The 27,065-nt window shown below is 49.1% G+C and overlaps 1 protein-coding gene across 2 annotated transcripts in view; it reads left to right on the top strand.

The window, feature by feature from the left end:
• Nucleotides 1–27,065, top strand: part of large2 (LARGE xylosyl- and glucuronyltransferase 2) — a 52,268-nt gene that overhangs the window by 13,084 nt on the left and 12,119 nt on the right. The window contains exons 2-4 of one of the 2 annotated variants that reach the window (XM_079339660.1): nucleotides 4,545–4,637; nucleotides 23,237–23,493; nucleotides 26,178–26,467. In XM_079339660.1, coding sequence (XP_079195786.1) covers nucleotides 23,394–23,493; nucleotides 26,178–26,467 — 390 coding nt within the window. In that variant the 5' untranslated portion in view covers nucleotides 4,545–4,637; nucleotides 23,237–23,393. Of the gene's footprint in view, nucleotides 1–4,544; nucleotides 4,638–17,291; nucleotides 17,714–23,236; nucleotides 23,494–26,177; nucleotides 26,468–27,065 lie in introns of those variants that run through there. The other variant, XM_079339661.1, reaches the window with a different exon arrangement.

Below are 27,065 nucleotides of genomic sequence, written 5' to 3' on the forward strand. Positions count from 1 at the left end.
CTTTCTTTATTTTAATAGAAGTGGGAAAAGTGCTTAAGAGCAGATGTTGATGTTCATAAATGATGCAGAGTCCATTTAGCCGACGCTCCTGAACTCAGCGCCCTTCTGTACGTGTGTGTGTGTGTGTGTGTGTGTGTGTGTGTGTGTGTGTTTATTCTCCTCTGCGTGTGCTGTTCTGTCCATTTTTTTAAATTTATTTTGGAGCGCCTCCAACGTGACCCGTCCTTCTGATTGGCTTGTTCTTCTCTTGAGCTTTTCCTGAACTCGGTAAATCTGCATTTTTTTATTTATTTTAAAATTTTAAAATTATGTTTTTAATTTTTTAAAGTTTTTTAATTTTTTTATTTATTTAATTTATTTTTTTTATAATTTTTTTAATTAATTAATTAATTAATTAATTAATTAAATTTATTTTTTGAAGCTCCATGTCCAGGCTTCTTCTCTCAGTAGTTTTTATAATGTTTGTTCTTGTCGTACTTCGCTTGTCTTCTCGACGGCGTCGGGTATAAGATGTCCTCCGCTGCAGACGAGCTAAACAGGAAGTCCAACTTTAAAACATCTGTTTTATTTTCAGAATAAAACTCTCCGTTTGTATGTTTCAGAACATTCACCGTGTGTGTGTGTTGATGTGTTTATAAGGTGTTCAGACAGTTTTATAACACACACACACGTCTGCTAGCGCTGCTGCGTCCCGCGGCCGCTGGGAGTTGACGGACGACGGTGCACGGAGCCGTAACGTGGCGGCGCTGACAGCTCGGGGTCATCGTGCTTTAGAGAACAAATAAAGATTTGAAATGAGAAAACAAAGATGGATGGATTGATCTGCTGATCAGCAGAACTCGTGTTTTTAAAGTCTCGTTCTGTCCCGCCAACGGACCAAAAGTTACATTCTGACATTTGAGAGGCGGAGCGGCGACGACGTCTGACATTTTACCTCGATTACCGCCCGGCTTTATCTCCCCTCATCAAACCGGATGATTCATCTCTGAAGACTGACGAGACATTTGGCGCTCTAATGTGGCGGCTTTTATTGTCCCGAGTCGAAATGTGCGTCTTCCAGGAGAGGCGTCGGAGCGGCCGGAGAGCGCGCGGCGTCCTCTGATTGACGAGGTTAATCTGTGTGTAAATGTCACGGCAGCTTGTTTACACCTGGCGTGTGTGTGTGTGTGTATGTGTGTGACACCGCCGTCTGCAATCACCTCAGACGCCCCTTATTCCCGCGTGGAGCAGAGGAGAGGAGAAAGAGGAGGCGAGGAAACGCTGAGCAAACACTCGCAGAAACTTCCGGAAAAAAGCAGAGGTCACGGGGTCAAGTTCAGAGCGAGAGAGCGACGTGTTGACGACCTGCAGATGTTTTCCTGCATCTGTCTGCAGACTCACTGCCAGCTTTGGGAAGGTCTTCAGAGCGCCGCGGCGTGCTTTGTTAGCGTGTCATGAATGTAGCGCGATGCTAAACAGATGCTAATCATGCTCAATCATCTCTGCTTTCATTCTCCACTTCACCTCGAACCGAGCCGAGGTATCCCGCCGCGGAGGAAAGTGTCCAAACTGAGCTGACTGAGCCCGAGCGCGTCCTCGCTCCGGCGGGTCCCGGGTGAGCGCTGGTGGTGTCAGGGTGGTTGCGGCGGGAGCTTTCTGGGAGTTGAGGGCGAGGTAATGACGCGTGGAGCGATGTTATGATAACCTCATTATTCTCCACCGCTCGCTCCACCATCCTCTGCCAGCTCGGGCCGCGACTGAAGCAGCAGAGAGGGCGAGTCGATGAGTTAATCGTGCATGCAGAGAGAGAGAGTGTGTGTGTGTGTGTGTGTGTGTGTGGCCTACTTGGCTTGGAGAATCAGATCATCGTGCTTCAGAGGATCAGTTTTATTGAAAGCGAGCTGATCCGACTCTTAAAGCACGGAGCTGGATGCTGCAGCGTGGTGATTGGTCGATTTCCTCCGATAGCATCACATCAGTGTGTAAGTCACCTTCGCACACTTAGCTGATCCGCCTCCTCTTTCTTCCTGTACGCCAGGCAGCAGAAGAAGAGAAGTGAAAGCTTTTAACCCCCCCCCCCCCCCTCGACCCTCAATCTGCTCTCCCCCACCTCCAGCCAAAGATGAATCCATCCCCGAGTCCCCGAACTCATCTCCAAATCTTTCTTATCTGCGCTCCTCCCTCTCGCTCTCGCACAGCAGCGAGAGCTTTTCTTGGCTCTTTCTTCCGTTCGGGGAATTGGAGGAATTAAGCGCCTGAATTCACCCCAAACGTCTGCCCTGCTTTCTCACCAAACATCAAAGACGGCGTCCCCGCCTTCGCCGCCGTGTTTGTCCAGGTGAGAGGGACGCTCGGTCTTCAGAGAGAGAGAGAGAGAGAGAGGCGTTAACCTGAGCAAACAGGTTTGTACGACTCCTGCAGCGAGGGGGGGGGGGCCTTTAATCCTCTCCTCGCCTGCGGCGTGTAACACGGCGTGTAACATGGCGTGCAGAGCGGTGAGGGCGAATGCTCCGCCCAGTCCGAGGTAGCAACAGAGGCGTTCTTACGTTCTTTTAGATAGTTCAGAAGATGAAGAGCGCGGGAGGAAAAGTCATTTTAAACATCAGTTTAAAACAGAGGAAAACACTCCGTTTCAAATGTGCTCTCCTTGTGATGTCACAGTGGGATTCCCCGCCCCTCCCCTGGTCTCCCCTCCCCTGGTCTCTCCTCCCCTGGTCTCTCCTCCCCTGGTCTCTCCTCCCCTGGACTCCACCTCCAGACTAGACTAAAACTTTTATGCAGGTGCGTTATTTTTATTCTCTCTACAGAGGAGTGATGTCTGCTGTGAAAACTCAGGGGGCGGGGCTTATTGCATTTAAAGAGACACACACACTAAAACGGAGCGTTCAGAGAGAGCTGGTGTCTACAGAGTCACAAACCTCCTCTGCTGCTTCATTCATGTTATATTTGAACTGTTTGAAAAGGTGAAACAAGGAGGACGTTGTGTCTCCTTTAAATAACTTTAAAAGAGCTGCGATCAAATATTTCAGTTTAAGAAATTGTAAAAGGAGTTTGTTTTGTTTTGTCTCCTGGAAGGAAGTCAAAGACTCTAAATTGTCAGAATTTTTTTCTGCTGTCACAGAATTTCTCGCTGACTCGTGATTGGACAGACCATCCAGACATTTCTCATTTTTGTTTAAAGGGGCGGGTTGAAAATCTGATTTATTCTTCTTCCTGCTCCTTCTCCGAACATGATTGGATTGTGAATATTTTTTCGTTTCTTTTTTTTGGGGGAACATTATTTGTGTTGACATGTTTGGAACAAAAAAAAAAAAAAAGAATTTTCTCTGCAGGAGGGATCAACATCCCTCTTAGGTCGTTGTGTTCTTCCTTTCAGCGCCCTCCCGCCTCTCAGACGCCTCGCCACATTCGGGACGGATTTTCAGACTTGCATAGAAACAACAGCATCTCTAAAAGTGTGCTTCAGAGGAAAGCTGTAAACAAGACGACGCTCCTTCATCTCAGCCTCTCCTTAAAATAACCTCACACTACATGTGTCAGACTGAGGCCGGGGAGAGTTTGATAGTCATTATAAATCTGATGGTCTCCCTCCTGTTTCCTTCAGTCCTTGGAGCACATGCATACATACATGTGGAAGCTTCAGGAAGCCTTTCACATGCAGCTCCTCCTGCAGTGATCCCTGTTAATCTGTGCTGAAACAGAAACATGACAAAAAACAAATCTCTGCCCCGCTGCAGACACAATCCTCTGATTACTGAGAGCATGCAAATGACTCCACTCGGAAGAAATGACCCTCTCTCACACTGAGCCCCCCCCTCTCCCCCCCCACAGGTCGTATATAGAGCAGCTTTAATGGCTGCTGTTGTTTCACACTACAACCCAATCTGGCGGTGATCCTGGAGCCATCAGAGGGCCGTTAGCGCTCAAACGACAGCCGCTCTCAGCTGCAGTGAAAACAGGCGGAGACCTCCTGCAGGTCTCTCCCCCCCCTCTCCCCCCCGCCCCCCCTCCCATCCCATGTTGAGGATGCAGATTTTGTCTGCCGGCGTGCGTGCGTGTGTGTGGAGGAGTTTGTCACACCCTTTGGGCTCAGATTAGACTCAGGGGTCGAGTTTTTGCGGGGCGTCACGCCGCCCTCGCCTCGCTCTGCTCAGCTGCAGAGACGAGCCGCCATCTGGACGGAGCACAAAGAGCGCCAGAGAGGACGCCATGAAGACGCTCCGAGAGAGAGAGAGAGAGAGTTTATATCTGACCCTGTTTCATCCTCTCTGTCGCTCTGAAGTTGTTTCTGTGACAATTTAAATCAATATTTTTTGAATTGAATTGAATCCGTGTCGTTCTTTTCAGGAATGCCGATGTGGAAACAGATATGGACCGCCATGATGAAGACAAAGATGGCAGTCTAGCTAGTGTCTTGAAATGTCTCTGTGTTTCTTCACCTGACGTGTCACTTCCTGTCGTCTCTTACCCGTCACTTCCTGTCGTCTCTTACCTGTCACTTCCTGTCGTCTCTTACCCGTCACTTCCTGTCGTCTCTTACCTGTCGTCCCTTTCTCTGCTTTCAGACTGGATCTCCTCCCGAGCGTCCCGTCGGAGTCGCTGATTGAGCTTCTTCTCCGTCACAGTTTTTCATTCTGGGATTTAATCTGAGAAATCTGGTGAGTACTGTAACTGTGTGTGTGTGTGTGTGTGTGTGTGTGTGTGTGTGTGTGTGTGTGTGTGTGTGTGTGTGTGTGTGTGTGTGTGTGTGTGTGTGTGTGTGTGTGTGTGTGTGTGTGTGTGTGTGTGTGTGTTTGGAGATGAGAGAGGACTCGTACAGAGTGAAGTGACTCGAACAGAAGGAGGTGACTCGAACAGAAGGAGGTGACTCGTACAGAGTGAGGTGACTCGTACAGAGTGAGGTGACTCGAACAGAATGAGGTGACTCGTACAGAGTGAGGTGACTCGAACAGAAGGAGGTGACTCGTACAGAGTGAGGTGACTCGAACAGAAGGAGGTGACTCGTACAGAGTGAGGTGACTCGTACAGAGTGAGGTGACTCGAACAGAAGGAGGTGACTCGTACAGAGTGAGGTGACTCGTACAGAGTGAGGTGACTCGAACAGAATGAGGTGACTCGTACAGAATGAGGTGACTCGAACAGAATGAGGTAACTCGAACAGAATGAGGTAACTCGAGATGACTCGTACAGAGTGAGGTGACTCGTACAGAGTGAGGTGACTCGTACAGAGTGAGGTGACTCGTACAGAATGAGGTGACTCGTACAGAGTGAGGTGACTCGTACAGAGTGAGGTGACTCGAACAGAATGAGGTAACTCGTACAGAGTGAGGTGACTCGAACAGAAGGAGGTGACTCGAACAGAAGGAGGTGACTCGAGGTGACTCGGCAGGTTTGAGTTAGTGTCTCTCCCTGAGTGTTGTTCAGGAGGATCTCAGGGACCCGTCTGATGTTCAGACGTGTCATGTTGTTGTTGTTGTTGTTGTTGTTGTTGTTGTTGTTGTTGTTTTCTTTGCGCTCACTCGAGTGCGGCTGTGTGTTTTTTTTCGTGCTTGTTTTGAGAAGCTGTTTTACCTTATTAGGAACATCCTGTTTGAACTCATCGTTATACATACTGTGACCTGATGGGGAGGATCCCAGACTTCCTGTGTGTGTGTGTGTGTGTGTGTGTGTGTGTAAGCCCCTCCCCCCCCATTATCAGTGCAGCAGCAGCTTTTGGTTCCTCCTTGTAGATTTCCTCTTTGTCATGTCCCGCTCTTCTTCATGTGCCCTGCAGAGATTATCTGTCAGTCAATTAAAACATCTGCAGCATGCTGTGTGTGTGTGTGTGTGTGTGTGTGTGTGTGTGTGTGTGTGTGTGTGTGTGGGGATCTCATGCATGTTTTAAAAGCTCCATAAAAAGCCGTATTTGGGCGGCCCTGGGACTTGTGCTGGAGTGTTGTTCTCCTCCTGATGAGATGAAAAGCAGCTCCGTCCTCCTCTCCCGTCCTCTGCTGCACATTATTTCCAGTTTGGGAATAGAGAAGCACGAGAGCATCCACCGGCGTGCTGTCAGCGCCATCACAGGACATAAAACTGCTGCTTGATTTAGCTCTGTGTGTGTGTGTGTGTGTGTGTGTGTGTGTGTGTGTGTGTGTGTGGCGGGTTTCCGGAGGCGTTCTCTGCAGAACATTTTCCCCATGAACGTGTGGCGTTCCAGGCTGCACAATAAGTCACATGACATCGCTATAAACACGTCTGAACTCATCTCTTCTCACTCTGTCTGTCACGTGTTGTGCACTGACGCCGTCCCGCCACTAGTTGGCGCTGACGCTCCGCTCAGTGTCTGTCCTGAAGGTAAACAGCAGGCGAGAGGAAGAGCGGCGTCCTGCGTGGCGTCCTGCAGCGTCTCCGTGTTCTGATCTGTGACGGTGCTTTTTGCTCTGGCAGCGCCCACCACCTCGGTCTCGCCGCCGCTTGTTGTTGCTCGGTTACGACCCTCAAACGTCGGCTCAAACGTCCTCGTAGCGTCAGAACGTTCTTCTCGTATTCTAAAGGAACCAGAGACAACATGGCCGCTCTCTGCATGTTACACTTACTTATTCATTGCCAATATCAAACATATTGATTAGTCGAGCTTTGGATAGTAAATCAGACCCCTGTATATGACCTGTGTGTGTGTGTGTGTGTGTGTGTGTGTGTGTGTGTGTGTGTGTGTGTGTGTGTGTGTGTGTGTGTGTGTGTGTGTCCTGAGGTCGACTCAGTGTAACCCTTCAGCCGCCGTGTTCAGAAATGCGACGCCTCTGACTGATTGATGAGCTGCAAGACTCGTAATGAGCTTTTACAAGGTGGATGCCGAACACACACACACACACACACACACACACACACACACACACACACACACAATGTCCTCTCTCGCTCATTGGATGACCTGCCGTGACCTTTGGGCACTCACCCATAATGCCTTGCTCTCCCGCTCCTAATCCTCTGACCTGCGAGCCCCTCTCCTGCTCTGATTGGACAGATAAGACCCCTCAGAGGTCATGTGATTTGCTGATCGGGTCGCCTGGGCCGCTGGGACGCCGCCGGCTGTGTGTTTAATTAGTGGTTGCTCTCAGCAGAGGGACAGGACGAGGTGAGATGAAGACCTTAATGAGGCGCCTTTATATTTACACGCTGAAAGAACGCCATTATACACGTGTCAGGTGACCATGATGGTCATCGAGCTGCACTGATTGGAGAACCTCTGTGATGGCTCTGAGTGACAGCCCGCTGCGTCTAGCTTCGTCTTTGAACGTCGGACGATCCTGGTTTTTTTGACACACACACACACGACGATGTATTTAGTTGCCATGGAAACAGCGGGTGTAACGCCAAAGGCCGCTGCGTAATGAAGCGTCTGCTGGACGTCATGCTCGGGTCGCTCGTCCTGTGAACGTCGGGGTGGAGCAGAGAGAATCACTCCCATGATTCCCGGCGTCGTCTTTTTGTTGTTGTTTTGATGGAGCGCCCCCTGGTGGTGGATTTTACGTGCTGTGCCTTTAATTAGAATACTTTGTTTATGTTTGTTGTTTATTTACTCGTTGACTTGTTTGAGTTGGGTCGAGATCGTGAAAAGGCTGCAGAAGGAGACGTGTCCACCATTCCTCGCTTCTACCTCAAGCGTTCACAGCAGCAGAGAGAAAGCAAAGCGCCTCACGATGAGTTCTGAAAAATTACTCCGATCGTGGAGAAAAGAAAAACTCCCTCCCCCCCTTAGCCGATACCATCCCCCCTCCCCCCCCCCCTCCCCCCCCCCCCCCCCCCCTCCTCCCCCACAGTGCTGTGCTGTGGCGGTCTTCATAGAGAGTAAGTGATGAGGACGCTCCGTTTGTTGCGGCGGCCTCGGAGACGAGAAGGAGAAGATTGACGGAGGGGAAGAAGTGACGAGCTGAGATTGAGAGAGACAACATGTGATTCGTACAGTGAGAGGCTTTTATTAATGGATGTCAGCTGCAGATCCTCCTCACTGTATCTGCTGTGACACACACACACACACACACACACACACACACACACACTTATTCCCCTCGCTGTCAGGGAGATGGATCTCTGTTGGTGGATGAGAAGAAATAGAGTCGGGGCTCCGCGGGGGAAATGAACTCACAACTATACTTAATCATTTACCTCCACATCTAATCTCCCCACAGACCCCCCCCTCGCCCCCCCTCGCTCCCCCCCCTCCAATCTCTCTCTTTACGTTCCTCGCTCGCCCCTGCTATCTGATGCTTGAACTGAAGAATGAAAACCTGACACAGCTGCCTCCAGAAACAAACGGCCGTCAGCACTTTAGTGTGGCTCAGACGGCGGAGAGGAGGAGTGAAGGAGCTGAGCGCTCCTCTCAGTGTGACACAGTCCAGAGTCTCTGACATGTCAGACACATTAATCCACTTCTGCACCGCTGGACTCACATCAGACTTCCCGCTCTCTTTCCTCTCGTCCAGAGGAAGGACTTCTGCAGAGTCACCAGAACTGTGAGCAGCCTTTTTCTGCAACATCAAAGTCTGATGAGGTCTGATGAGGTCTGATGAGGACTGATAAGGTCTGATGAGGTCTGACGAGGCCTAAAGAGGTCTGATGACGTCTGAAGAGGTCTGACGAGGTCTGATGAGGTCTGACGAGGTCTGATGAGGTCTGATGAGGCCTGAAGAGGTCTGACGAGGTCTGATAAGGGCTGATGAGGGCTGTTGAGGTCTGAAGAGGTCTGACGAGGTCTGATGAGGTCTGACGAGGTCTGATGAGGTCTGACGAGGCCTAAAGAGGTCTGATGAGGTCTGATAAGGTCTGATGAGGTCTGACGAGGTCTGATGAGGTCTGACGAGGCCTAAAGAGGTCTGATGAGGTCTGATAAGGTCTGATGAGGTCTGACCAGGCCTAAAGTGGTCTGACGAGGTCTGATGAGGTCTGATGAGGTCTGACGAGGCCTAAAGAGGTCTGATGAGGTCTAAAGAGGTCTGATATGGTCTGAACAGGTCTAATAAGGTCTGATATGGTCTGAAGAGGTCTGACGAGGGCTGATGAGGTCTGATGAGGTTTGACGAGGTCTAATAAGGCCTGAAGAGGTCTGACAAGGTCTGAAGAGGTCTGAAGAGATCTGACGAGGCCTGACGTCTTGCAGCCTTAAATCACAAAGCACACACAAACTGCAGATCAGAGACGGTAAAGATGGCGTCCCGTTCACTTTGCGTTAACACACGCCGGCACTTCAAAAACCTCATATAATTGGACGTTCAGCGTCCTGTCTGTGGCACTTCCTGTCTTTCAGAACTTATTTTGAATATGTGATTTATCAGACGCGGATTAAACAAAGTGAAGGGACAGAAAAGAGAAAAGAGAGATGAAGGAGGATTGATTTAAAAGAAGTCAGTCAGGCAGCGAGGATGAAGGAGACGAGAAAGTGTGCAGACAAAAGGAAGGTAAGAAAGAGAGACGCTGAGTTATGATCCAGAGTCTCCACTTAAAGACTTTCACAAGGTCAAGACTGAAGTGAAGGGCGCGCTCACATCACGCCATCAGCACCAACACGGGACGCTTCCTCCACTTCAACCTACTGCTTACATTGACGCAGATGAACCGGCGCCCCCTGCAGGACACGGCGGACATAACAGCGTTTATCTTAATGGAAAAAATTTCACATAGCTTTTTTTTTTCTGTGCATTTTTGTAGGGGGGTGCTGGGGGGGATTTTGCCTTTATGTGATGGGACAGTGGATGGAGTAGGAAACAGGGGACCCGAGCTGCCTGCCCACACGGGGCGCGACCTAACCGCTAAGCCATCTGCGCCCCGATCTGAGCACGTGAGGTGAAGCACAGAGCTGAAAGGAATCTGACACTTTCACAGCTGGATCATAAACAGGTCAGAACAGGAAGTTTGACTGGTGATTTTTGTCTCTTTGAAAGCTGACTACAAAGACCAGGGCGAGGATGACCTACATGATGTTATTTGGAGATTATGGAAAATTTGACTCCATGTGTACTATATGCACGACATGCACAACCTATCAGGTGTTTTGTTTCCCATCATTTCGTTCCCTTTATTCTGTTTCTCTCTGTACATGTGGGAAGAGTCACCCAGACTCTTTCTCACTAGGAGATCTCCTTCTCAGCCTGGGGAGAAGGTAAATAGTCATGTAGTGTCTTCTCTCACACTAGGGGATAGATTGTGCCCTGCCAGGTGGCTCTATGTGGCGTGATGGGGGAGTGTTCATGTTTGTCTTTTCTCTCTTCACCGTGTGAGAGAGGGGTCCGAATAAATGTTCACTGAGACCAGATCGCTATGGGGGTCTTCTATTCTTTTTTGAATAGATAGATAGATAGATAGATAGATAGATAGATAGATAGATAGATAGATTTTATTGATCCCGAGGGAAATTCAAGAATAGATCTTCTCACTCTTCTCCCGTGTCAGTCACCTTTCTCCGCGCCGTCATCAATCAAATATATTTAAAGTCTTTTTTTTTTTTTTTTCTTTCTTCCCGAAAACACGTCGTGCAGTTTGAGATTTTCCTTCCTCGCAGGCCGCCGCTGTTTGCACTTCATCTTGTTCGTCTGCTGGAGGCTGCATGCAGCTCACCTGTCTGTCAAAGTCATGTAGCGCTCAAGCTGAGAGACGGAGCCGACAGAAGCTGCTAACTGAAGAAGAGTCTCAGTCAGGCAGCAGGTAGAATTGATCGGCCTCGGAAAATATTCTGTAGCATTTTCCAGACCTAAACACACACACACACACACACACACACACTCCTGAATGTTTATAAATCATTTCAGGATGACTGCTCTCGGTATTCTCCTGACCTGGATGTTCACACATGCACTACAGTGGGAGACTATCACTGTCGGACAGGACGTGAGCGGGGGCGGCGGCAGCGGCGGCGGGGGCGGCGTGTTCTCTTGAGGCGAGACCTGCAGGAGCCGTGAACCTTAAACTTCTCTTCCTCGTTCCCAGACGTACGTGATCCATTGAGTGACGGCGGTTTACATCAGCCCTGACTTCACTCGCGTAGAGCTGAAATCACACGGCTGCTCCTGCTGCGAGGGGTCATGTTACATGCTCTGCAGCGTGTGTGTGTGTGTGTGTGTGTGTCTGATACAGAGCGTGCTGTCTGTTCCTGTTAGCGCTGACTGCTGACAGTTGTGACAGTGCAAAGATCAACTCAGGGCAGCTTAATAAGACGGGGGACAGGAAGAGGCTGCACAGAGGGTTAGCTGTGTGTGTGTGTGTGTGTGTGTGTGTGTGTGTGTGTGTGTGTGTGTGTGTGTGTGTGTGTCTGCATCACTTTTGCAGCTTGTAGTGCATCTATCTAATTTTTAAACAATTTTCTCATCAGTATTAAAAACAACGAGATGTAATCACCCTGCAGTCAAATCATCCAGATCAGATTTTCTTTTTTCTCTCTTGGCGTCTTATTGGTTGCAAGCTGGAGCTGAGGCGGGTTTTAAGCACCTGTCAATCAGGTGTCAGTGAGTTTACGTCAAAGTCGTCGGGGAGCTCAGGTGGAAAACAGGAAACAGTTTGAATGTTGTTGAGGTGGTTCTTTGGTTCCACCCGTCCTCTGCTCTGGACTCAGCCCATCCATTCACACGATGAAGTTCTGGAGCAGAAACCCGGGCTGCATGCTGAACCTGCTCATGTTTTCAGAGTCGGGGTCACACAAAGAGCAGCTGGTGGTTTTTCATTGGCTGCAGGCTCTCATTCTGCCTCTGCAGAGATTCCTCTGCAGCTCGGCCACATGATGGAGCGCCACTCGCCTCTCGCCGCTCGCCTCCAGCTTCGCTCAGCTTTATTTTCATCATTTTCTCAAAGGCTGATTCCAGCTCCCCAAAAAAAACCCTGAAGACGGACACACACGGGGTCGAGCACGACGATGTGGAAGAGTCAGTCCACCAGAGACAGTCGGTTATGAAATGATGTGAAGTAACGTCCTCAGTTACTTTGAAGCATCTGCAGGTTTTGCAGAGATTTACTCTAAACAGGAAGCCGTGATTCGCCCGTGCACAGAGGAGGACGGTGACGCTTTATAAATAAAGATTGATTTGATTTGATTTGATCATGTGAGCACTGAGATGATAAAACCACCGTGATTCTTTCTGTGGTGTCGTAAAAACAAGAGAAACTCTCACACAAGTTTGGTCTTTCTCATTTTCAGATTGATAAATCGTCCGGGGGGGGGGAGTTATTTCTGAGAAAATCTTTGCAGGCGGCCGTGCAGGCGTTTGAATCAGGTGAATCGATTGTCAACCCCCCCCCCCCCCCCACAGAGATACAGATATATTATGGTATGTGTGCTCAGTGGGACGTTATAAACCTGCAGCAGGTGAATATTTAACAGCTGACTGCTTAGAATAGATTCTGAGCAGAACCTCTGACCCAACACTCGAGCATCCTGAAGCGGACTCTGTGTGTGTATCTGAATGTTCAGTGTGTAGGCAGCCGGAGCCGCGAGGAAACACAGAAACAGGAGAGCTCTTGTGTGTGTGTGTGTGTGTGTGTGTGTGTGTGTGTGTGTGTGTGTGTGTGTGTGTGTGTGTGAGAGAGAGAGAGAACTGTGAGTCTATTGTCATATTATTTATACAGTGTGTGTGGGTGTGCTGCTCGGAGCCAGAGGGCAGCACATGTTTACACTGAGAGAGAAGTGGATCTGTGTTTAATGAAGTTAAAGGAGCTCGGCTGTTGTTGTTGAAGTTGTTTAAGTCTTCTGGATTTCAAACAACGTGACGCTGCTGCTTCATCAAATATGATTATTTAACAAGTGGATTTGTGCGAAAAGCTGTGTGTGTGTGTGAGTGTGTGTGTGTGTGTGTGTGTGAGTGTGTGTGTGTGTGAGTGTGTGTGAGTGTGTGTGTGTGTGAGTGTGTGTGTGTGTGAGTGTGTGTGTGCACTTCTGTCTGTGAAGAAGTTTAAGTTTAGAGAAAGACTAAATACACTGTACACACAAGTTAAGCTCCCATTTCTGGTCCAATTAGAAGCCGGCCCCTCCCCAAAATATTAAACATGTTTGATATTTAAAGGTCACATGTTCTCCATGATCCTCTAACATGTGTCTCTAGTCTGTCTACAAACCCCCCAATGATGAAAAAAGTCCAAAAATGTGTGCTCAAACAGGCTGTTTGGGGATTTTCCCTTCATGACATCACAAAGGGCAGTAGCCCCTCCCCCAGGTGGGTGACACTCCCACAGCTAGGTGTTTGTTCTGCCCTCTGAGTCTGCCTTCTCACCGTAAACAATAGGACATGGAGCCAGAAAGTAGCGAGTACACCCGAGCCCTTCCAGAGAGGGGGCGTGGCCAGACACAGCTCATTTACATATTTAAAGCTACAGACACAGAAACAGCCTGTTCTGAGCAGGGCTGAAATAGAGGGGTTTATAGACATGATCAAATACAGGATCAGAGTGGATTTACAACAACACACTTCACACACATGATGAAGAGGAGCGAGGACACTGATTTCATCTGAAGAGGAGGAGATCATGTGACCTTCTAGATTCCCGATCAGGCTGCCCTGCTGTAGCCAATGAGAGAGAACAGACCAGCAGGCTTTCATGGGTTGAATAACAGGAAAGAAGTTTTGGTAAATGGCCTCTTACTTTCTAAGTGGATTTGCGGACTCAGCGTCTCTGTGCTGAAACTGAAGCTGGACGGTTCATCTTTCACAGCAGGAAGTGTCGTATCGATGGAGCAGATAAGACTGAGAGTTCACACGTCCCTGAAAGTCAGAAGAAGAAGGAGGAGGAGGAGGAGGTGCAGCAGGTGGAAGGGGGAAATCTGACTCCTTGACCCTGCTCTCCACTGTCCACTGATCCCCCCCCCCCTCCTCCACATTACTCCATGTTCACTGAGGACAGTCGTCCCCTGTCTTGTCTATGTGCTACCAGCCAGCAGTAACACCTCCTCCGTGGGCCCATCAACCTGACCTCTGACCCCGTAACAAGAAGGGAAGTGTTGATGTTAAATTGTGAAGTCGTCTGGAGGACGGTCACCTGATCCTCTCGCCCTCACACAGCTCACAAGCCGAGGACATGAGGCGGCACCAAGCAGGTTGTTTTTCTTGGATAGAGCTGCAGGAAGTGTCGTTGACCTGCCGACCCGTACTGGTTCAAACCTGGTTTAATCTCCGAGGAGAAACATGGGCTCACACTGCAGCGCGTTCCTTCCTTTCTTTCTTGGACATAAAAAGTTAAAGAGCCAACAGAGATTTCTTTGTACTCGTATCTTGTTATGGTCTTTTTTATGACAGCGTTGGTCAGTCTTTCTCCTCTGAGGTTGTCATGACACCAGATACTTAAACTGCAGTACAAAAATCAAACGGTACCTTTACTTCTGTCAACACCAAAACATCAGGAACAGAATCCTCGCTCATTTCTCAAGATTGCAGGTGAACTCCTGCACACAGCATGTGGCCTAGTGTTTACCGTGCATGCTCCATGTACAGAGGCTGATGGCCCAGGTTCAAAGCCGTCCCTCGCTTCTTTCCTGTATTTCAGTTCCCTCTCTCTCTCCCTGATTTCTGCCTCTATCCACCTACTGCCTCGAGCACAGAGGCACAAAACGCCCCAAAATAAACCTTGAACTGCCTGCTTCTGAAGCGAGACGTTGCCAATGTTTTTGTGCAATTTAGAGAGAGTGCTCCCTCTTTCTCTCACTGCGGCTTTTGGTTTATTATATAAGACTGAAGAGCTGTGGTTTCTTTTTTAAAGTGTCTCTACTCTTTCATACTCTTCAGATGAAATACGTCTCAGAGCTCCTCTTCATCATGTGTGTGAAGTGTGTTGTTGTAAATCCACTCTGATCCTGTATTTGATCATGTCTATAAACCCCTCTATTTCAGCCCTGCTCAGAACAGGCTTTTTCTGTGTCTGTAGCTTTAAATATGTAAATGAGCTGTGTCTGACCACGCCCCCTCTCTGGAAGGGCTCGGGTGTACTCGCTGCTTTCTGGCTCCATGTCCTATTGTTTACGGTGAGAAGGCAGACTCAGAGGGCAGAACAAACACCTAGCTGTGGGAGTGTCACCCACCTGGGGGAGGGGCTACTGCCCTTTGTGATGTCATGAAGGGAACATCTCCAAACGGCCTGTTTGAGCAGGCAGAAGACGGAGAGGACAGACTTTTCTCATCTTTGGAGGGTTTGTAGACAGACAAGCATCAAACATTTGGATAACAAACCTTGGAAAAAAGGTTGAGAGCCCCGGATGTAGACTCGGGTCTCTGGAGGAGAAATTTCCCAGCCCTCTGACTCTCCATTTGTCAGTTGTAAACGGATGCTATGATACACGATAGCAATGAATGTTATCACCAAATGTCCCTTAGAGCGTTGCATCAGGATAACATCGTACTGCTGTCTTTTACATGAACCTCTGCTATCTGACTGAGGCTAATGTAACTGAGAAGGGAGGAAACTGCAGAGTGAGATTTGTATTCATGATCAGAATCTTTCACGTATTAAGTAGAGAATATAACATGGATAACCTCCAGGGGTTAGCGAGGATGGGTCTTCACACACAGTTTACACAACAAGCTGTGATTACAGGCTGAGCCCCCCTCCCTGCCTCCCCTGGGGGGGGCGTGATCTCAGATAGAGTGTGACTTGTTTCCAGATAGGAGATAAGAGCGGTGGAGGTGCGCTCGGCTCTCAGGCTCCCTGCTGATCCACTCCTCTGATCTCGGGCTGTAATGAAGCATCTTTCAGCGGAGCGTCGTTAGCTCAGGCATGCGGCGTGCTCCGACTAGTCGCTCCATCCACTCTCTGTGTGTGTGTGAGTGTGTGTGTGTTCTGTAATTACAGAGAGCTACACTCTCTCATGAGGCAACTGTTAATGTGGAACTCGCCTTCCTGCCTCCAGGCACGCAACAACAAGGAATTAGCCAGCGGATGAAATCTTGTTTGACAAAGACAAAGCTTTGAGTGAATACCTGCACAAGGCACGAACTCCAGGTGTTTGTTTAACTGTTTCTACACCGGATCAAAGAGTGTGCAAGTCACAGTCTGTCGAGTGCAACATAAAAGAGCGGTGATGTATTAAAGCAGGACCTTCATTTAGACCAGTTACAGCTGGTTAATATTTGACTACAGCACCATGGACTTGGAATTTTTGTGTTTATTTCAAAGAGCCTGTTTTAGTTTTGGTGATGGCGCTCTCTTCCTCTGTGATCATGAAGGAAACATGCAGCAGCCAGTATGTCCTCCTTCTAACTTTAGATTCTGCTCCTGAATGCTCTGGATTTGATTGGACCAGAGAAGGTAGACGGGGCTTTGAAGGCCGTTTTGGACGCCCCTGGGTTTGCCAGAAATGAGAGCAGTTATCAGGTCAACAGGTGTTGCAGCGATGGAAGATATGGGAGAAACATGATCAAACTGGGATCCATATATAGTACCATCGCCAGTGTCCTGCATCGTTGTGTTAGCATGCTATTGTTAGCGCTCTGTAGTTAGCTGCTAGCTTCAATGACCTGTGTCCTGCATCGCTGTGTTAGCATGCTAATGTTAGCGCTCTGTAGTTAGCTGCTAGCTTCAATGACCTGTGTCCTGCATCGCTGTGTTAGCATGCTAATGTTAGCGCTCTGTAGTTAGCTGCTAGCTTCAATGACCTGTGTCCTGCATCAGTGTGTTAGCATGCTAATGTTAGCTCTCTTTAGTTAGCTGGTAGCTATACCAGTGAGTATGTTCTTCTTATTGACTCAAACAGCTTTTATACACAAGGGGAGGAGCCGGCCGTCCCGTCCATGTAAACACAGCTCTGACAACAACACAGCCAGCAGGACTCCAGCTTCTCCCTCACTGGAGACAGTCAGGACTCACACACACACACACACACACACACACACACACACACACACACACACACAGGACACACTGGAGTTAGGATTTATTTTTGTGTACGCTGCTTCTTCTTTTAAATGAAGAAAGATTCATGATGTCTGAACCACATTTTCTTAAAATAACCATAATAATATGCCCGACTGAGTGAATAATGAGACCCAAGTCGTTCTGTCTGAGAGTTAGGATAGACACACTGGAGTTTAAAGTGTTGTCTCTCATTGTCGACGGGTTCATGTCATGGTTCATTGGTTAAAAGTGAACAAAGCTGCTGCTCCCTCTCAGGACAAAAAAACGTCCAAACTCTGTTTTTTTTTTTCTGTCCTGAAAGACTTTTGAATTCCTCGGCTTAGAAAAAAAAAAACCCACAACGCTCCTCTCTATTATTCCTGACTGTATGTAAGGTGACACCTCTCCTTTCTCCCTGTTATTTCTCCTTTTTCCACCTCCCTCCTCCTCCCCACTTCTGTCCAACGGAGCTGAACCCGCTTGGGTTACAGCCCTGCGAGGAGAGGAAGGAGAGGGGGGCTGAAATCAGAGCTGAGGCGGAGGAGGCGATTTGTGGCGTGTTTGTGCACGGCGAGGAAAAAGGAGAAAAGAAGAGGAGGAGGAGGAGGAGGAGCAGTGGGAGGAGAGCGTCAGAGGGGAAGCAGAGGAGGGCAAGAAGCAGCAACAGAGGGTGAAGAAGTGGAAGAAAAGTGTGCAGGGCAAGAGGGAGAAAGGAGTTTATTGTTGGAGCTCTGAAAGACGAGGAGGAAGAGCGGTCGACTCCCTCGGCCGTGAAGCTGAACTTGGACACGTAACCACATGTTTGGATCTGACTGAGCGTAGGAAAGGAAGACTTCCAGGTGGGACAGGGCGAAGGTCACTGCTGCTGCGTGCACGTGTTTCCTTAAAGGTTTGTTCTGTTTTGTCCTTTTGTTCGTATGAAACAGAAAGCTTGGAGACAGAAGCTGCAGATCTAAGTCGTTGTTTTCTCCAGTAGAGACGCGTGTAGAAAAGTCATCGCAGTGGTGAAGTGAAAAAGTGTCGACGGGCCGTTTGTGTGCAAAGCTCAGCTTCATCCGTGCTCGCTCTCAGAGCTCCCTCGCTGCTCGCCTCCTCCCCTCGCTCACGTGTGACTCGTGTGTTCACCTTGAAATATTACCGAAAATATAAACAAGCAAGTGTTGAAGTGTAAGAAGCAGGAAGAACAGCTGTCGGGGTAAAAGTTAACCATTGTCAGAAGATTGAACAAAGACTAAAGTCCAGCAGTCATGGATGGAAGAAGCTCTCAGGACTTTTCTTGATCACATTAAAACCTGACTGATTATTAACCGGTTAATAATGTCGGCTGAATTCATCATATCCAGTGACGACTGGTTTCGACTATTTTTCCCCAGATGTGCTGATATTACTAATCAGCAATCAACAACAGCATTTTATTAAAGTTGAGTGATCCAAGGATCTCATAGGCTGCGTCTCCGAGGCGCTACGTGGTCGCTGCGCTTGTTTACATCAGGGTCGTAGAGCTATGTTTGTAACAGCGCTGACTAGTGGCAGGCGACTGCATTGCAGCTTGTAAACACATCTTATTATGGCATTAAAGGCCAGCCTAAAAAAAAAACCAAACATTAGAAAGATGTTAAAGTGAAAATGTTTGGGACTCGCCCTAAACTGATAAGTTGTTTACGTTTCATTGATCAGGCACGATTGCCTTTAAGGATTAAGTTACAGGCTTTTTGAAATCTTTTTCAATGAGGAGTCCAAAAAAAGATGAAACCACATGACCGAGCTTCAGAATCCTTCAGTGACACAGTCGTGACAGGTCTCATGTGTTTGCAGGTTTCTACACCTGAGACGTGTTCGGGTTCAAACCTCCCGGTGCTGAAAAGAGTGTAAAAGGAGACGTGTGCTCCGGTTCCCGAGGTGGACAGTGTATCACTGTGAGATCCCGCCTGTGGCGGTGGGACCGAAGGGAAATGTAATGAAAGGTCCTCCATGGTCACAAAGCCACTAATCCCACCTCGGCTTACTCTGATAAATCACAAAGAAATACAGGAATAACGTCCCCGAGCAGGCTGCGCGGCGACAGCCCGGCAGATTAAGTCCAGCACGCTCCGTGACCTGAAGAAATGAAATGAAAATCAGAACAGGAGGATGAAGCTCGCAGGCTGCATGTAACCGCAAATCACACACAACAGAAACACGTCTTCATCGCTGATGAGACAGACGAGTTACAGTCCACTCCTCATGTAATATTCACTTCTGTGTCACGGCGGGATTAACCTGCGGAGGACGAAACGCTCTCTCTCCGTGCTGTTTGTGCTTTTTTGTTTTCTTCCTCCAAGACAGGAAAGACGTTTATCGTCATTTAGTGTTTGATACAAAAAACAACAAAACAGATTGTGTCAGCTGAAGGGAAGATTTAGAGCTGCTGCAGAGCTGTGATGCCGGTCACAGCGGGGGGTCTGTGAGGCAGAACGGAGGCTGAGGAGGGGAGAAGTAGGGCAGTGAGATGCTGCCAGGGGGGGGGGGGGGGGGTTAGCTTGCAGAGATCTTGATGTTGACGTCGATGAGGAGAAGATAACAGCCGGCCTGTGAGACTCAGCACAACCCTGGAGAGAGGAGGACGTTTGTGGACTGTTTCGTTGGCTCATGGGCACTTCGGACAGTAGCAGTAGAGTATCATAGAGGTCACTGATAAGTGTGTCTATAGGTTCTTTAATAACTATATCTGGAGCTTTGATGGAGTCTTCGTCGGGCTGCTTCATCACGACGGCGTGCTGAACAAACGTTTTTAAACAGGAACAAATCTAATATGAACGCGTCCTGCTGGGCAGGAAAACACTTTGATTAAAAATGATCAGAAGCTGGGAGGGATGATCACATTACTGAGTACAGGCTGTGTGTGTGTGTGTGTGTGTGTGTGTGTGTGTGTACACTTTATTAACGGATCACTCCCGAGTCTTTAAAGCTTGAAGGTCACTCCTGACGTGTTTTTTTTGGAAGCTGACGGGAACGCAAAACTTTATTTGGACAAGCACTGACCTGCTTTATCTTTGTGTGTGTGTGTGTGTGTGTGTGTGTGTGTGTGTGTGTGTGTGTGTGTGTGTGTGTGTGTGTGTGTGTGTGCGAGAGCGAGTGGACTTGATTACTCGTCCCCACTCTTGTCTCTCTCTCTCTCTAATGCAGGAAGTGCCAGCTGATGATTCTCTTAATCAGAACTATCTCCTGTGTGATTAGCTCGCTGCTAAAGAGCCCTTCAGTCTGAGAGGGAACAAGACCGCCGGACCTGAGCGCTGCTTTCAGCCCTTAATTACATTATCATAGTGTGTGTGTGTGTGTGTGTGTGTGTGTGTGTGTGTGTGTGTGTGTGTGTGTGTCGCCCCCCCCCCCTTGAGGGGAGACTCCCTGCAGGTGCAGCCACAGGCATCAGGACAGTTATCTGTTTATCAAAGGGAGCGTCGCTGTCTGGTGCTTTTATACGCACAACCTGACAACCTGCAGGACGTCGACGCCACCGAGGAAATAAAACACGGACGGGGCGTCTGTGGGTTCGATCCTGCACATTATGCAGCGATTATTTAAAGAAAAAAAAAAAAAGCACAGCAGAGCTCGGCGGTGGTTTTTGAAGTCGATGTTTACGTCCACGTCTTTGGATTGCAGCGCGACCTTCACTCTGACTTTGGGAAGTTTCTCTCTGATGTGGCGGAGTGGCTGAGTGACGGCGAGCGAGCGCTTCAGAGGAACGTCTGAGAAAGCAGCCGATTGTTCTGTCTCTGTGTTATCCTTTAATTTACAGCCATTAGACTCTTGGTGCCACCCACACGCCCCCCCCCCCCCTCTGTCCCTCCTGTGCTGTCCTCAGCTCTGATTAGACGAGCGAGGAGGCTGACGGCGCCGCAGCCCTCCTCCATATAACACCGGGCCGACTCTTTTGTTTTTACGGCTACAATTAGAGCCCCGAAGTGTAAGCGTTTTGTGCAGCTCCTGCAGAATCAACAAAAGCTGCCTATTAAAGTCCTCTTTAGTGGCCCTGTCCCTCACTTTTATCTGCTGCCTGTGTTTATGAGAGTTTGAGGCTGAAAGGCCAATACTCCTCCGCAACCCACAACTCAGTCCGGACCTTATTTACTGACTCCGTTCCCTCCTCTTTTGTGCTGCTTCATCTCCTCTCTATTGCCTAAATCTTCTTTTATTTTCTGCTCTCTGTCCCCGAGCTCCTGCATCTTTCATTTTCTTATCTCCCTCCGTCCTCCTCCTCCTCCTCTCTTTTCTTTCCCTTCATTACTGTCCTGCTTTATTTCCTCTTATCTTCTTCTCCGTGTCACCTCATCCCGCCTCTCCGCCCCCTTTCCCTCTTTCTCCTCTCCTTCCACCTCAGCACCTTTTTGACGCAGACATGCACCTCGCTAATGAACTCATAAATCATCTCAAAGCACTTTTTTCTACCTTTACGTCTCTGGTTGTGTTTTTGGATTTCTACTGTAAAGAAAAGATCACTTCTATGTGTGTTGGAAACTAATTCCGACTCCTTTATCCGCTCACAGGAAGTGGTGATTCTTTCGACCAATCAGTGGACTGCAGCGTGTGTAGCTCCGCCTCTTCGTGTCGGTACGCTTGGCACTCTAGCAGGCCGGTTTAGTAGACGATGTAAACGCTTTTTAATACAGACTGAACTGAACGCGCCCCCTGGTGGCCGAAGTTGGTATGAGGCAGCTGGAGCTTCAAAAATACCAACGAAGAAACACGACGTCCATGTTGTCTACTGTCTTTAGAGTCTCCTAAATTCCTCCTCACTGTGTCCGTCTCTGGTTTGTTAATAAAGAATCTAAAGTTATCGATAAAGTTTTATTCTAATTCCATCAGTCGCCTTATTTTGATGTTTGGGAATAATCAAAGTCTTGTCGATGTGCATGTTGTTGAGTATGAACAAGTCGTGGTTTGATTCTGAGTTTGATGACTTGCTGTTTCTGGATTTCATGTTGAAGAAATCTTGTTTAATATCGAGGAGGAGTCTTGTTCGTGTTTGAGATCCTTACATGCTGCTGAAATCGGACTGAATCAAAAAAAGAGCACCAGGATGGAACGGCTCATCCGGCGCCCCGTGATGATCTAAGAATAGCTTGTAAGAACAGTTTGTCCTCACACGGAGATCATGACGTATAAAAAAAAAAGGATTTTTCCAGGAATGCAGTCGGGTCAGTTTCCCGTCAATCATCCCGTTATATTTTGATATTTGGAGAGGAGAGCTTCGTGTCCTGTAGGTGGCGTTAGAGGGAAGGTTTGGAGTACGCTCCGGCGATCGAATGACCAAGTGAATCTCTCTCGATTGAAATATGCAGGTGTGCAGCTCTCTTCTGATGTTCATGAGCGCCGCATGTTTATCCAATCAGGTGCATTTGTTGAAGCGAGGTGGGCGGAGCAGTTTGACAGATATTCTGATTGAGGACCGTGTTGTTGTCGGAGGTGAAGGTCATGATGGCTGACCTCTGGCTGCTGCAGCAGATCATCCACACTCTGGATGTTTGACTTGAGAAAGCTGCCGTCTGTCTGCAGACCGACGTCGTCTCCCTCCGGCCTCCAGACCTTTGTGTCTGTTTCATTTAGCCTCTTAAGGACGCCCGTGCTCGCTCGCTCGCTCGCTCTCTCTCCCTCTCTCTCTCTCTCTCTCCTTGATGCTTTTCATCAGAGTGATGTGCACGCCGCTGTCTCCTCCAGCTGCTCCGACAAATAAGACTCACTATGCAAAGTTCACAAAGTGACTTCTCACAGCCGCGCGGGGGGAAGAAGTGTGTCGGTGTCATTACTGTGATTGCGTTCAAGTATTTTATTATAAAGCAGATATATCGACGTCCAACACCAGAGCTCATCTAAAGAAAGTCTGCATGTCAGTGGAACTTTGTAACGACGTCTTGTGAAGGCAGAGTTCAGTCGGTTCACTTCAGTTTAATCCTCATAATTGTTCCGTCTCCTGCGGCGTCTGTTTGTCAGAGCAGCAAATAACAGAACTGGACTTTTGTTTTTGACCCGACTCATATATGTTTTAGATTTTTTAATTTTTTTTTTCAAGCTGACTTCTGGTGCAGAAATATTAATACATTTTAATACATTTTAATAATTTAATAATTTTATATTTTATTTTTTTTCGTATGCCTTTCCATGATTACACGTTGGTCAAATCGAATATCCCTTGGGAAAAAAAAAAAGAAAAAAAAAGTAAATGTTGGTTTTAATACGAGCACAGACTTCCACTGGAGCAGAGTTTGAATACAGATTTTATAATGCCATAGTAGTTTGTCCAAGCAGCAACCTCAGTCAAGTGTAAAATCATGCAGTTCCTGGAGTGTCCACTAGAGGCTGGCTGCAGCCGCACAGGAAGTCACATACACACCCATTCAAACCCATTCTAACCTGGGAACCGTTGGTCTTCTTCTTCTCTCCTCAGATGAAAGGATGCTGCAGGGATCCCAAGAGCTGAGCCCTACCTGAGTCCTCCCCCTCCCCCCCCTCCTCCTCCTCCTCCCCCCACCCTGACCCCCCCTCCCCTCCCCTCCCCCCCCTCCCTCCCTCACCCTCAGAGCCCTCAGCGTCTCCGTCCCATCATGAACCTGCTGTGTCGCGGGCGCCTGAAGCTGCTGGTGGCGTCTCTCACGGCCGTCGTCCTGCTCACCTGGCTCTACCTGCTGGCTGGGAACCTGGAGAGTGAGTCCACACACACACACACACACACACACACACACACACTCACAGACGTGCATTTAAAAAGAGAAAAATAAACCCAGGTGGAGGTCTGCCAGGCGTTGATTTACGACCGGAGCCGAGTCGTGGTTTGGGGTCACACAGAGTTAGAGGAATCCAACCATCAATTATGAGAGGCTCCATATTTCCTCGATCCGAGCGCCGAGTCACATTTCTAAACACATGGAGCCCGTCTTCTGCTCAGATTGATTCCTCACTCTGACGCTCCTCAGAGCCAGCCGGGCCGCAGTCAGCACTTTGTGTTCGGGTCACGACGCTGCCACGCTGTTTCCTGGAAGAACACTCATGAAGGCAAGGAGAGAGTCACACGGAGCTTCAGATCCAAGTTCAATTCTTTTTATTATTTTGGGGCTTTTTTCACTTTGTTAGTCGACTTGTTTTAGAGCAGATTTTCTCCTGCTTTATCTGCATGTATGACGTCCCACTACTAAAGGATCTTTAAAGTGTAGAGGTCCACAGATCCAGGCCAGTCCAGTGTGTCTGAGCTCAGCTTTAATGTGGGACCTCGCTCCTCAGAATTACACTGATTGGCTGTGACGTGGAGTGACTCACAGCCGCATCGGTTATTCTAAGATACCTCTCACACACACACACACACACACACACACACTTCGACGTGTTCATGTTTGATGTTCATGCACATGTTGAGGTTAGCAGGAATCTCTGGAGGGAAACCAGAGCGGAAAAATAGGATTCCCCTTTGTTGATGATCCTGGAACATGCAGGACTGCTGAGTAATCATGGTGCAGTGTGTGTGTGTGTGTGTGTCTGTGTGTGTGTGTGCATGTGTGTGTGTGTGCATGTGTGCTCTGAGCAGAAGCACTCAGCTTCAGAAATAACCAATGAGCCTCTGTTGCTGCCGGCCTGCCTGCCTGTCTGTCTGTCTGTCTGTCTGTCTGTCTGTCTGTCTGTCTGTCTGTCTGTCTGTCTGTCTGTCTGTCTGTCTGTCTGTCTGTCTGTCTGTCTGTCTGTCTGCCTGCCTGCCTGTCTGTCTGTCTGCCTGTCTGCCTGTCTGTCTGTCTGTCTGTCTGTCTGTCTGTCTGTCTGTCTGTCTGTCTGCCTGTCTGCCTGTCTGTCTGTCTGTCTGTCTGTCTGTCTGTCTGTCTGTCTGCCTGTCTGCCTGCCTGCCTGTCTGTCTGTCTGTCTGTCTGTCTGTCTGTCTGTCTGTCTGTCTGTCTGTCTGTCTGTCTGTCTGTCTGTCTGTGTCTGCCTGCAGATCAGATTCTGGTCACTCTATCCGTCTTCTCAGGTCAGGTTTTCTCCGACTCCTCGTCTCGTCCTTCCTCTCAGTCTCCGGCTGGATGATCGAGCACAACTCTAGTTAGTTACTAAGGAAGCCGGATGGTGCAGATGATCTGCAGCAGACTGAAAGAAACACGTGAATAAATGCATTAACCTCAAACCTGCTGCAGATGCATCCAAAGACAAGCTGCTCCAGGCCTGTAGGGGGCGCTCTGTTGGTAATCTCAAACAAGGAGTTTCAGCGAACATGTCAAAAAAGAGCAGATACTTAACTAAGCAGGAATAATTAATATGAGCTTTGACAGTACTGCAGCTTTCAGTAGCAGCGGCCTTTGACCTAGCATCCAGTGTTTCCACGGCAACGAGAAAAAAAGAAACTTCCCGTCACATCTAAAGTGAAGTCCACACATGGCAGAATGAATTCACATAAACGAGGAATAAAAAGAAGCAGCTTCTTCCGCTCCTCCCCCGTCACTCACATCTCGTCTCTCGCTCGGCGAGGGCGTGAGCATTCCCAGCATGCCTCACTTCAGCTGTGGGCCAGCTGCTGCTCCTTCGACGACGGAGGGAGAGAGAGGGGATCGAGGGGGGAGCCGAGCGACAGGGTGACAGATTAGAAAGGAAACAGGAAGCAGAGAGTGAACGAGGAGGAAGAGGAGATTTGGCTGCAGTGGAAAGGAGGAGACGGAAGAAGGAAACCGTGTTTCTTAGAAATGACCACACCGCTCTCCTGATTACAGCGTAAATCCCCCGTCAGGATTATGTGCAAAGAGCTCGTCTTTCAGATTGAATTCAGTTCATGCATCGCTCCGGATTTACAAACCGGGAGGCACAACGCAGGGAGAGAAACTCTTATTCTCCTTAAGTCTTCTTGAAGGTGGAGTCAGCAGCATTTATAGTTTCAGCTTGTAAACGCAACATTCAAACGTGGCCCCTCCTCCTGACGCTCTCCCGCCCTGCAGGACGTAGCGTGCATGCTAGCACAAGCTAACGGCCGGTGTTTGTCCCCTGCCTGTCCAACAGGAAGCAGATCAGGGGTCAGATTCTCCAGCTTCTGCAGAAAAACGAGAAAATGAATACACAAGCTCCTTTAACCCTGATAGCAGAGAGACTCACGAGAATGTGTTGTGAAAAAAAAAAAACTCAGTATGTTTGAATCATCAGCCAGAAAAGCACAACGTCTGAGATGCCACAAGCCCGAGAACGAGTTTACACTTCCTGTCGTCGTGTCAGATTAAATTTAGAGAGACTGAAAACAAACCTCGCAGCAGCTGCCGTCGTCCGTGATTCCTCCCGCTGACTGAGAAGTCAATAAACAGAAACATGTTCACATAGTGGAAGTCCCACAAAGTGCACTAAACGTCTTCCTCCCCCCCCCTCTTCAGATGGTCGTTCCCTCCTCCTCGCTCCCTGCCTCCCGGACACGCCTGCAGCCCGGGTCCTGGAGCGCGCCGTCCTTGAGTCGCGGGTCCGAGAGGTGGAGGAAGAGAACCGGCAGATCAGGCTGCAGCTCAGCCAGTCGCAAGGCACCGCCGGCCAGCCGCCGGACGGTAACTATGGCAACCAGCAGTGGGGAGCCTCGGCGGACACGGGGCCCGAGGACGGGGACAACACGGCCGAGGAGAAGAACAACCACACCGAGTGTCCTCGATCGCCCACGGTGCAGAAGTGTGAGGTAAGGAAACTATAAGGGAGGCGGAGTCAGTGAGGGAGGCGGAGTCAGTGAGGGAGGCGGAGTCAGTGAGGGAGGCGGAGTCAGCGAGGGAGGCAGAGTCAGTGAGAGAGGCGGAGTCAGTTAGAAAGGTGGAGTCAGTGAGAGAGGCGGAGTCAGTGAGGGAGGCGGAGTCAGTGAGGGAGGTGGAGTCAGTGAGGGAGGTGGAGTCAGTGAGAGAGGCGGAGTCAGTGAGAGAGGCGGAGTCAGTGAGGGAGGCAGAGTCAGCGAGGGAGGCGGAGTCAGTGAGGGAGGCAGAGTCAGTGAGGGAGGCGGAGTCAGTTAGAAAGGTGGAGTCAGTTAGAAAGGTGGAGTCAGTGAGAGAGGCGGAGTCAGTTAGAAAGGTGGAGTCAGTGAGAGAGGCGGAGTCAGTGAGAGAGGCGGAGTCAGTGAGGGAGACGGAGTCAGTTAGAAAGGTGGAGTCAGTGAGGAAGGTGGCGTTGGGGAGGAGGGTGGCGTTGGGGAGGAGGGTGGTGTTGGGGAGGAGGGTGGCGTTGGGGAGGAGGGTGGCATTAGTGAGGAGGGTTGCGTTGGGGAGGAAGGTGGCGTCGGGGAGGAAGGT

This window comes from Symphodus melops (genome assembly GCF_947650265.1).
Source record: "Symphodus melops genome assembly, chromosome: 3".
Classification (NCBI taxonomy): domain Eukaryota; kingdom Metazoa; phylum Chordata; class Actinopteri; order Labriformes; family Labridae; genus Symphodus; species Symphodus melops.